General features: G+C 40.8%; 1 protein-coding gene across 1 annotated transcript in view; it reads left to right on the top strand.

Annotated features, from left to right (window-relative positions):
• The window catches only part of pappa2 (pappalysin 2), a 110818-nt gene that overhangs the window by 49108 nt on the left and 49279 nt on the right, over window positions 1-12431 (top strand). Inside the window, exons 12-15 of the mRNA XM_049597469.1 lie at window positions 494-622; window positions 726-811; window positions 7633-7829; window positions 10400-10513. Coding sequence (XP_049453426.1) covers window positions 494-622; window positions 726-811; window positions 7633-7829; window positions 10400-10513 — 526 coding nt within the window. The remainder of the gene's footprint in view (window positions 1-493; window positions 623-725; window positions 812-7632; window positions 7830-10399; window positions 10514-12431) is intronic.

Raw genomic sequence — 12431 nt, 5'->3', positions numbered from 1 at the left:
GCTTAAAGGTCACGGGATACTGCAAGGTTACAGTTAGAAGCCACTGTGAGAGCAAGTTCCACTTTTGTTGCTGCGATCCCATGAGCCACTGCTTGCAGAATACTTCAGGAGTAATGCAGAATTGATTTGTTGGGGGGCAAATACAAGGCGTCCTCTCTACACAGCACAAAGTAAGCAATGGTACAAGAAAAACAGGTCATTATGTACCACACTGGCACCAATATCAGGAATAATTCTTCCTTATTTTGTCAAGTATTGAATGAGTCATTGGTATCGATCAACAAGCCTGTAAAAATTATATGATCAGTTTGTACCACAGAGCAGTAAAATCTTTGCTTACTACTCCGCAGAAGAACATAACAAACCTTGTATTTTTATTTTATTATGCCAATTTTTTTTTTTTTAATTTTAAGCAATCACGAAACCATTTTCCCCCTCTCCTCTCCTCTCCTCTCCTCTCCTCTCCTCTCCTCTCTTCTCCTCTCCTCTCTAGCTCGGTCAGGCAAGGAGTCAAGTACCAGTACACAATCCAAGTGGAAGCAGACGGTCTCCTCAGCGATCCCTCCTCACCTCTCCTCTACACCCATGGACAGTCCTACTGTGGAGATGGCCTCATAGAGGGGTTTGTGCACTTCAGTGGATATTTTAGCATGTCTAATTACACGTTGGAAATGTAGATGACATGGGAAATGAAGGTGATGATGATGATAGTTTTCTCTCTGTAGGACAGAAGAGTGTGATGACAGTAATCTGTTGGATGGCGATGGCTGCTCTAAGAAATGCCACAAGGAGATGGGCTTCAACTGTAATGGTGAGTGAGTGCCATTATAAAGAAATGTGTATCTGTTCCATCGTGGGTTCACACACACATGCATTTTAAACCAAAGGCATGTTGAGCAACACTTTTTTAATCGTCGAACATCAAAGCCACCAACTCTGCCCTCTCATACATGTGAAACATGAACACCATATAAACCCTTTAGTGTAAAAGAGGAGAAATCTCTCATTTGTGCATGCAGCAGTAATAAGAAAAAAATTCAAGACAATCAAATTTAATTTACAAGACATAAAAGCTTCTGGCTTGAACTGATTCCACAAACCATTAATGTAGCATCACCGCAACATAAGAGGAAACAGATGAGCTGAAGGGTGAAAAGTAAGGTTTTGCTTTGCTAAGTCTCAAGTCTTGTTTAGAAATCTGAAGCAATTTGACATTTAGGCTGGCAGAGGAACACCAGAAAAACACTTTTCAGCACTAACTCTTCAGCCTCAAAACACATGTCAGGCATGTTTGCTTTATTAAATACGTTTTGGCCTTTATAAGATTTTGAGCAATTCATACAGGCCTGGGAATATTGATAAACGAAGTGTATTGATTTGTATCATGTTGTGATTTGGGATCGGACACTTGCAAGAGACAGCTCACAATAACAGTTGTGTTTTAGACATTGTTCATTTTTTCATTTTATTTAATGTGCTGTATCAAAAGCAAGTAATACGTTTTTTATTATCAAATCACATCTGTAACAGTCGGCCAGCTCTCCCCAGTGATAGAGATCATAACCAGCTGTGGAAGCCTTTGCTTCTGACAATTGTTGTACAATGACCCCATAGTAAAGTGATTGGAGGCCACCTTGTAGTTCTGACCGCCAGAATCAAATCATGCAGAGGGGGTCGGGGGAGGGGGCTCATCATTTCTCATCCTTTCTTGGCAAAGTTTTTTTTTTTTTTCCACCCAACAAGAAGCTTAGAATTAGGAAAGAACTGTGGTAAGGGTTTAGGCCAGGTTAACATTTGGTGAGGTTTAGGCAAGAAGGCATGATTTGTTCTGAGAATTAACAACCAAAGATTAGTGGTAAGATGAGAAACATTGAGAAACAGTTGATTTGGAGCTCAGTGACTCATGTGGCTGCCAGAAAACAACTTGATGGATGTTCAAGATTTAGTTACTGAAAACAGATTCACCTGTTACGGTTCTTTAACTCTGAACCACAGGCTCTATTTTATTTATGTTATGTATGCCCTAGTTTATGTTTTTCCCTCCAATCTGTATCCAAATGAGCATAAAGAGCCACACTGTTTACAGTAATGCTGTATTATTGCTGACACATGCTCTTTGGAGATCCTTTACTGGAGCTCTATACAATAGTAGTATAATTGTCTACATACAGCTCTCAACATGAAGGTGGCTGAGCTGACAGGTAGCAGTTAATGGTGCAACTTACGTAGTTTTTGACAACAGCAACCGTGCTGACAGAGCTAACAGTGTTAACCGGGGACAAACCAAATGGGTGGACAATCTGCTTCCACAAAGACTAGATATCACTGTTAATCAACGTATGAGCCAGTGCAAAGTGGCGGCAATTCGCTAACCAGTGGGATAGAAAAGAAAACAAATCATTATTGTCCACTCAGATGGAAATTTGTCTTCGGCTTCACAGACACACATCCTCTTAAAAACTTCCTCTGCCATGGTTTAGGATCATAGGCTTGGTAATGTGGACTCCCCCTCTGAAGCCTTAAGGCATGTTGGCCATCACCATCTTGGATTTCTGAAGCCAGAAGTGACCATATTTGGATGAGAGAGGGTAGAGGTTAACCTAACGCTCATTGCTAGCTTGGCTAGGATCGTTAATTTACAGCTACTGTTAACTGCGATAATGCTAATGCTAGTAAAAAATGCTAGTAAAATCTAGACTTAAACCACACACACACACACACACACACACACACACACACTCTCACACACACAAAAGCAACTACAGGAAAGACTGAACATCCGACTCCTTAAACACAAACAAGACTTTTTTTAGGTGACATGAGCTAAAATATACGTGCCGGACCATTTATCACAACATACAGCAGAGAACCTCAGATTAAAGCGAACACACAGAGTGAGCGTGACGTCAGTCTCTGCCCAGGATGCCACTATTCTTGGCTGCTATATAAATGCTGTGAATATCTTATAAACGTCCTTTAAGTCACATTACTGTCCACATTTCCATTATGTGTACAGAACAATAGTTATTGCCTTACACTGATCTACAGACCATCCTTGTGTCAGTTCTTTGCAAAATATCAAAAGAATTTGCAATCCATTTGTAAATGAATCCCATACACAGTTTTGAGAGCCAAGGGAAATGCTGCTCAGTCAACCCTCGGCCAGGTGGTTAAAAATGCAGTAAAAAGGACCAAAAACATGCAGCATAACATGGCAGAAGACAAACAAAGAAGCCGCAGAGGGTGCCCCCATCATTTGTGATTCCACAACAGGACAACAGTGCTTTGTGTCTGCACCCTCGCCCAGTCTGTAGCATGCAGACAGGCCACAACAGAAGCCTCACAACACGGCACGGAGGGGAGTTTACCCAAAACACTCTATTGTAAACAGAAGGTTGAAGACTGCCTCTGTCAACATGTGTTTTTGACCTTGACCCTCAAAAGTGCAATGTGGTGGAGTAAAGCCAGACACACAGCATTCCCAGTTTGAACCTCATGCATGATTTTATTATGTCACTTAGTCATAATAGCATTTTATTGATGAATACTTGCTTACATTTCCTCTGACACTGAATATTGTGTTATATTGTGACGCCTCTCCTAACAGCCTCGTATAAATCGCAAGTCTGTCACGTCTTGCAAGTCCATGTCTCTTCAAGTGCCTCTGTTTCTCATAGAAGAGCTTGGGCTGGATGAGAGCAGGCATTAGCCACAATGACATGAGAAATCAGCTCTACTGTTGTGGTATGTGGTGTTCCTCCACAGCCTTTAAATTCATCCTCTGTATAAAGGAATGTTCGCCCGAAACGCTCCTCAGTCATCAGAAGCTAAATTAACTAAGAATGGCTTTTATAACATCCGACTCCATAAATATTCCGAAAAATTGCTAAGAAGATGTGACAGGTCAGCTGAGATGAGACAATATGTTAGTTGCTTCCTTTTTAGGCCATGTATTGTTTTTACAAGCAGCTGGATGGTACTGTAGTTAGTCATGTGTGGTGTAAGGGCTTGTGTTACGAGAGCTTGTCAGGGGGAAACAAGCGGAGACTGATCTCCCCTCCCACCCCCCCCCCCAACTAGGGCTAGCCATGTCGTGACTGAAGCTATTACATCTCTTGTTTTACAATAAAAGACATCATGACTAGGAAGGAAAACAATTTGGCAAAAACAGGTTTTTACAAATTGCAACACTTAAAACCAATTATTCAGTTGTACTTCTTAGTCATAGACAGAATATTTGTTTGGGTTTTCTTGCCACATTTGCTTGACCCAGTTAACTCCGACTATGCCAGATTGCCTTGCTTTGTTGTATTTATAGAATCGACTATAGATCTGCAGTAACCAGACCAACTACTTTTATAGTTATCTCGTCAAAGGACAAGCTGGATTTCTTAAAGAAGTGTCACTTTCAGGTTGTTGTTTTTTTTAAAGATTCTATGATTTATTTTTTTGAAACTGCCCGATTAAATAAAGGTTAAATTGCACAATATGATTACAGCATGTGGACCTCAAATAAAAAACAGATGGTCAAAGATAGTTAAGTCAAAGATTGTCAAGTCGTCCTCTTTTGTGAGGCTTGATAAATACACAGACTTGGAATTAAAAAGACTTAATCATTTTCACAGGTGTTTTCAAAGCAAGGGTGGAGTGTCTGGTGAGTTCACTTAGTGTAGTATTGCCAAATGAACTCAGGGTGACAATATGGCATTGAATTGTGTAGGCCCAATTTGCCTTTTATCAGAAACATGTTTCCGTCGACTAATTGAAGCCAATTGTGCGGCGCTGACTCTCTGACACAGCTCTGTCTGTCTAACTTCTGCAGCTGTCCAGATGTTAATGAGGCCAAACATCTGAAGTGTCTTGATGTTGTCCGCCCTTTTTATGAATAGCCGCCGCATTACAAGTTGTTGTTTGACTCATGCTTCCCACTCTTTTTGTGATACACTGCTGTTGCACATTATGTCAATACCCTTACTCTATTACACATACATTCACTGCTCATAGCTTAGGTGCAACTGTGTTACGGTAAGTATAGCATTTTTTTTTTCTTGCTTTAATTCATATATCATCACTTGCAACCTGGGCCGCACGGTGGTGTGGTGGTTAGCACTCTCGCCTCACAGCAAGAGGGTTGCCGGTTCGATCCCGGGTGTGGGAGCCCTTCTGTGCGGAGTTTGCATGTTCTCCCCGTGTCAGCGTGGGTACTCTCCGGGCACTCCGGCTTCCTCCCACAGTCCAAAGACATGCAGATTGGGGACTAGGTTAATTGGTAACTCTAAATTGTCCATAGGTGTGAATGTGAGCGTGAATGGTTGTTTGTCTCTATGTGTCAGCCCTGCGATAGTCTGGCGACCTGTCCAGGGTGTACCCTGCCTCTCGCCCGATGCCAGCTGGGATAGGCTCCAGCCCCCCCGCGACCCTCAAGAGGATGAAGCGGTTAGAAGATGAATGAATCACTTGCAACCTTAGTAAAATCTGAGATTCCTATGCACTTTGATCCAGAAAAAAATGCAGGACCTGAAGGCTAAGGAGCACATTCCATTTACCTATTTAATTTCATTTTACTTCCATATGTTTTTTACCATATACTATATTGTTTTTACCTTTTACTAAAATCTTAAAGCGTCTTTGACATTTTTCCATCACCGCAGAGCTAGATTGAGAACATTGCTGACAGATAACGTGCACGAAATAAAACAATATCAAGACAGAGATGGTGCCACCAAAGGGGGGCCAGGGTGGTTGTAGCCACTCTGACATAGTTGCTGCACCCCACTGGCCAACCCTGATGAAAATACTTGGATGCCAACATTATTGTCCTTAAGAGGCAGTGGCACACTTATTTTTTAAGCAAGTGAAGGTCATGGTATCTTGTGAAACAAGACAACCTAAGGCATCCATTGGTAGCTACTATGCTGGCATAGATTGTTGGGAAGGGGGCTAAAAATGCTTCAAAATGTATTTAAATTTTGGCAACAACTGGCATGGCCATTTTCAAAGGGTCTCTTGAACTCTCACCTTTTCTATGGGTATCCATAGAGAATGGGTTCTAAGGATACCCACAAGTCTGATGGCTGTTCCCAGTAAATGTTTTGTTTCTTACAATCAATGTACTCCTTCAAATTAGAGCTTTGTATATGTCTTTTTGAAAAAATGATAACCATCCTATTTGAAGAACAATGAATTGCCTAACATGTATACAGATACATCATACAAGAAAACAGGATTGTTATGGAACTCAAAATGCTAACTGTACCCATATTAGTCTATGCATATAAGACAATTAGAAACAGCTAGCCTATGTATTTCAACAGCATTATCGAATTCCTGAAATTCAGTTATGGCTTTTGGTTTTGGTTTTGGTGTGCCACCCCAAAGTTTTCAGTGGCGCCATCTCGCCACCCCGTTGAAAAATTTCTGGAGGCACCACTTTGAAACAGTACATGAAAACTTGATCTTGAAAGTTTATTCTTGGCTTCTTGGAAAAATTAGTTTGATTAAAACAGACTAAGGATGAAAAACAAGAAGATCCATAAAAGTCAACAACAGCATTGACTTTCAAACTGTCAAATGTGCTTCTGCATCTCACTGAACTGTGTCCATGACAAATGAGCACTCTACCCACTGATGAAGACCATGAGATGCGGTGGAAATCCTCCGTAACACATAACATATCTTCATATACCATGAAAAGCCTTAAAAGTTGGTCAGTAGTCTTTGTTAGGATGGCATTTTAATGATCATGTAATTCAGTGGAAACCCTCAAAAATGTATTTCCTGATATTCCCTCTGCAGATGAATTCAGTCATGCAGAAACATCTCCAAAAGAGCATATTTGTCCATCAACACCCTCAGAATCAACTGGCTGCCTAAGTGACAAAGAAGAGGCTGCCCTCGTTCTCTGTCACCTTCTTTCCTGTTTTACTGTCAACTGTCCAGTACAGTGACAAAATGCCATAAAAAATGTGTATCATGTTGCATTGAATTAAGTATTATTACCCTGGTGCCACTTTCCACCCACATGGACAGGTATTTGCTGACTTATTTTCCCCTTGCCTTGTTATTGAATTCTTGAGAGCTGGTAAAAGTTGAGTTGCTAAAAAACAAAATTCTAAATTTATTAGCAGACACAATAATAGCAAAAGCAATCTTCCTGTCTGTATTTTTATTTTCTACTTGACTTGGAACAGTTTATGATCTTTGCTTTGACAGTTCTCTGTAACACATAATGCTGCTGTTGTTACTTGGTGACTTATAGATACCCATGGCCCATTGAGGTGCTTTTGGGATTGAACTAACTGGCCAAGCCACATATTAGGTTCTCTTATTGCCTATTAACATTACAAAATGATTGTGATCTTCAATAATTAATTGAAGTCAAAGTTCATTTCTTACCATAATTTACAGTCTGTTGACAGCACAGAGAGTCAGATATGGTTGAGCTGACGTGGCTAACATTAAAAGTGGCCAATGAAAATACAAAATAGATTTGCTCAGATTTGGTTCACTGACAAATAGATTTGGATGGGAGTCTAACAGTGGGGGATGAGTGTATACCCTGCCAGATTAAGAAACCAGGCTTTATATCTTTTCATAAATCCTCCTGCCTCATTCTCCTCTCCATCTCCCAAGGTGAACCCAGTCAGTGTTATGTTTTTGATGGTGATGGTGTGTGTGAGGAGTTTGAGCGGGGTTCCAGTGTTCAGGACTGTGGTTACTTCACACCTTTGGGCTACACAGACCAGTGGGCATCCACCGCCACTGCTTCTCATCAGGATCCCAACCTCTGTCCTGCCCATGCTGTCACTGGGGAGCCATCACTTACCAAGGTATGAAGTACGAACCACAGGGCACATAAAAGACTTCCAGATGACAATAAACTCCCCATGGAGGCCATTGTGGAAACCCTCAACTCTGGAGCAACAATGTTAGCAGCTGGCTGCATTTCTGTACGTATTTATCTCTGTACTGTTTTGGTCTGGGTCAGCCTGACATTTTGGCCGTAAAGTTGACCCAGTTTATTAATGCTCCTGCTTGCAACCAATAGCAATACTTGATCAACCACCTAAATCCTCATAGAGGGAAATATCCAGAACCAGAAGGAGGTGTACCAGAGCCTGTTCAAAATGTGCCTGTTCAGAAAATGGAATTTACCTAACCTTGGGTACTGCTGCTCTCTGCTTTCTTGAGAACTGCTCATCCAAACCACTTCTCACTCCACACTTGCTTCCTTGGGTCCTGCCATGACATAGTTGTGTTCCCTGGCAATGCTAGATTATAAGGGCCTTTTGCTCACAGATAGCTATTTAGGACCAGGCTATTTTCCTGGGACAAAAGTGTTCATTCTGAAAGTTGCATTGCTGATGCTTGAATTGTTTGAGTTTGCTACACTGTAACGTCTGCGGTCTCCGTCTCTTCATCTGTTCATGACATGGATGTATAGATAGAACTGGATATGGCATCCATTTCCGAGTTCCAAATTACCTTAATATTTTCCATATCAAGGCTCATAGAGCAAGTGCAAGAGAGAGACTTCTGCCAGCTGAGCTGCTAACTTCTGGTTCAACCTTCAACTAAACTGAATGGGGATAAAAAAAGATTTAATTATGCGGCTCTGCTAGACATTAGAAATGTCTTCAGACCCAATGGATCAAATTCTAATAGCAAAAAAAAAACAAAAAACATTTTGCAGAGGTTGTGACATTAAAAAAAATGTATCCACTCATTTACATACATCTGTTTCTAAATGTAAGTCTATGGAAAAAGTCTTTTTGGGTCCCATGGAATCAAGCGACGGACCTGGAAGTTGTAATTCCATAGTTTGGCCACTGTGTCAGAATGGCTGTAAAGCCAGATGCTGTTCCTGAGGGTTTGGTTTTTGAGTGTGCTGTGGCGGGCAATGCAGAGCAAGCTGTACCCAGCGTGCCATTCAATGGTTTAACAGTTAATAGGGGTCCCCTGTCAATACACTACACAATGTGTACATAATGCCATACTTTAAATATCTCCTACAGATGTCAAGAGCTTGCACTCTACACTGCGCTTCCTTAGGCCCTCAGCAACATGCCCACCAAGTGTGAAGTCGATTGGATGAACAGTTGTTGAGAAAATCGAAGGACAGACAGACAGAGACTCCTTCCATTTTAGTTAGATTGCACTTTATTTTCTACTAACAGCAAGCTACAGTCAAGAGAAAGAATGGTTCTGCTGCTGAGCTTTGCCAGCCCTGATGCAGGGCCATTGTACCGCTGTAAATGTCATAGTCCCGACTGGTTACATCGGGAAATATTGAAATATTGACCTGATAACGAGTGGTGCTTTCTCCATCAGTTCTGGAGAATTCACATTAAATTCAGGACTTCTAATGGAGTGCAGATACAGTAAACTCCATAAAAATTAATAAACCTAAAATTCAAGATGAGAAGAGAAGAGCCTTGTTTTTAACAAGCAAATGTGAAAAGGGACTAAAAAAGGATAAGAAAGCTACACGGCAGAATTGAATTGCAAGAATGTAATGAGATGGTGAATCAGTGGTTAATAAAAAAAGTATTTTTGTATTGAGAGACGGAAGCTGAGCAGTGGTTGGTAGGACAAGCCTGAAAAGGAATGACTTTGCACATAACTTTAGAGGACATTTTGGCAGGACTTTGTATGACAGCACAGCAGCTTTGAGTACAGCACAGCTCCCTTCTTTCGTTTTACAACTTTAGTACAAAATACATCGATCATTTTCCAGCTCCAGCATCTCCCATAAAACGTCTGCAATTACATGAGATCCATCACTGCTTCCAAATTATGTCACAGTTTTAGAAATGTGCTCACATCACCCTTGCTGTTCAACACAATAGGTCAGTTGCAGAGTAGCTCAGCTGGGCAAGAACATGATTTAAGCCACTTTTATCATGGGAGGATTGTCGGTGTCAGACACACTGGTTCCAGCACATCAGAGCTGGCAAATCTCCCAGGAGTTTTCATGCTACAATGTCCGTATGAGGAAAGGTGCAATAAACAAAACAAATCAAAGTGTCATGAATAAAGCCAGCATGGCCTGTCAAATGCTTCGCTAGTAGAGACTTTGGGCTCTTTTCAAGGCACAAAATAGGCAAGTAGAATTGATGAAATTAGCACAAAACCTGTAATTCAGATTATATGAAGATTATATGAACCTTCCATTGTTACCCCATGACGTGGAATATGTGATGAAGCCAATAAAACCGATAAAAAGATAAAGTTTTTACATAAAATATTTGTCCCATTTAAAGGTCAGCTAAGGTCACATTGTCTTTCGGACAGTAAAACAAGATTGGTTAAGATACAATTCATGTTATGGATTATAAACAAAATTACCTACAGTTATGTACCATATAATTAGTGTGTATTTCCCTGGTTCTGTGTGAAGCTCTGCAGGTACCAGCACCTGGAGGTGAGTGAGAAAGTGCCTGCAGACACCTGGTTCCCTTGCACAGCCCAGTCCGACACAAATAATGACCTGGAACATTCATTTTGGCTGAAGGTACGAAATATGTGTGTGTGCATGCACGTATCTGTTTTCCCCTCCTCCGAGTGTCTGTGGGTGGCTACTCTGTCTTCAACAGCTTCCAGCACTTTCCAATACTTTTTTAAATGGGGTTGAAGGGCCTCTTACACAGTCTGCTGGCTTTAAAGCTCCACACACGCACACATTCCTAATGTTCTAACAATTGCATTATTCATACGATTCATTTTTTACTTTAATTACTCATTTTCCAGGACAACTGTGAATTATGGGTACTAATGATCTGTAGATGATTACAGTGACTAACCCTATACTTATTCTTTTTTTGCACTTGTGCATTCTGTGCTATTTTTTACCCAGTGCGTACTAATCAACAGAATCACTCAATAACGACCAGTTAAACTAATAGTGGAAGTGTTATACAATTAATTCATCATTCATAATTAAATACTTAAAAGGTTCACAAGTTATTCAAATACTGGCATCTGGAGGAATAACAGTAATTTTATAATCATAAATAGATCATAATGAATATATTATCTATAATCAGAATTTATTATGGCCTCAGAAAATGCAGAGCAACAAAAACATTAATTATCTAATCATTTAAAATTGATTCTCAAATTTTACATTATCATTAGCTAATAGTTTGTTTGTGATTATAGAATAGAATAGAATTGATGATATTTGTGTTTTTTGTCAGTGTCAGCAGAGAATTACAAAAGCAATTAGGCATGATCGTATGCCTAATTGCCCTGCTTGTCTTTGCAGCACCATTATTCTCCAGCCAACAGTGCTTCACATAGATGTCTGTGTGTCTGTATGTTTGTGTACTGCACTGTATTTGGACCTAGCTTTCCATTCCAGACCTGTGTCTGGTTCTCATATTTAGTCGTTTTGCATTATTTACTCTTTCCACACCCACAGTTCCCACAATCAACTCTGCAGGTCCAGACTAAGCGTAGGCTAGCTGTCGATTTGAGTGATAGCTTCAAAACCTCGTCCGTTGTGCTCTGGGTTATAGGGTCCTTAACAGTCACGAGTCTGCATCTTTCCTTCCTCACACTCATTTATTCATTTTTTTCTTTCTCTCTCATCATTTCCACTTCTTTGTTGAATGACTCATCTTTCCATCCCCTGCTTCCTTTATGGATGCTCTCTTTATCAGGCACATCTCTGCAACCTCTCTGGAAGGCCGTCTTCACCCTAAAGACTCTTTCACCGTCTGAAAAGCCTTCATGATAACACCCATATCTGCCAGCTCTTCCTGAAACACCTCTCTTTCCTTGAAGTGTTCTTTCTGTGTCTGAAAGGCCTCCCTCGCCTTAAATATCTAGTCTCTATTCTATCTGAAAAGCGTTCCTCAGCCTTCCTATCATATCCATCTCTGCCAGCTCTCTAAAAGGCCTCGTCTCATTTAACGGTTCTGCTTCTACATTTGGAAGCCCTTCCACATTTTCTAAAAGTGATACTCCAAAATCCATCTTTTGAGTATGAAACACTCACAGTCTGTAGGCTTGACAGGTGGCTGTGAATAGTTGGAGTCCCATCACAGGAAACAGAGGCCAGGGTTGACTTGGAATCACCGCAGTTACATTGAATTTCAGTCTTAACACAATTACAAAAGCGGCCCTGCAGCATAATGCGCCAGCACCCACCCCTTGCTCTTCCTGTGATAACTCAGTGGCCCCCCTGACAAATCTACATCAGACTTTTTTTTATTTTATTTCATTTATTTATGTTGAATCCCCTGTTTTCCTAATTTGTAGTGCCCAGTTTTTTGTCACTACTAATAGCAGGGGAGGACTCCAGACAGACATGTGCTACTACCATAACACAACGCATTATCCGCCACTTTTTTAGCGGCCACGGGGAGCTCCACAAGAGCTTCACATAATCTCTGTCTCTATCTCACAAAAGCTCTATTTCACACTGT

Source organism: Epinephelus fuscoguttatus, linkage group LG15 (assembly GCF_011397635.1).
Source record: "Epinephelus fuscoguttatus linkage group LG15, E.fuscoguttatus.final_Chr_v1".
Taxonomy (NCBI): Eukaryota; Metazoa; Chordata; class Actinopteri; order Perciformes; family Serranidae; genus Epinephelus; species Epinephelus fuscoguttatus.
This window is presented reverse-complemented; position numbering and strand designations above follow the sequence as displayed.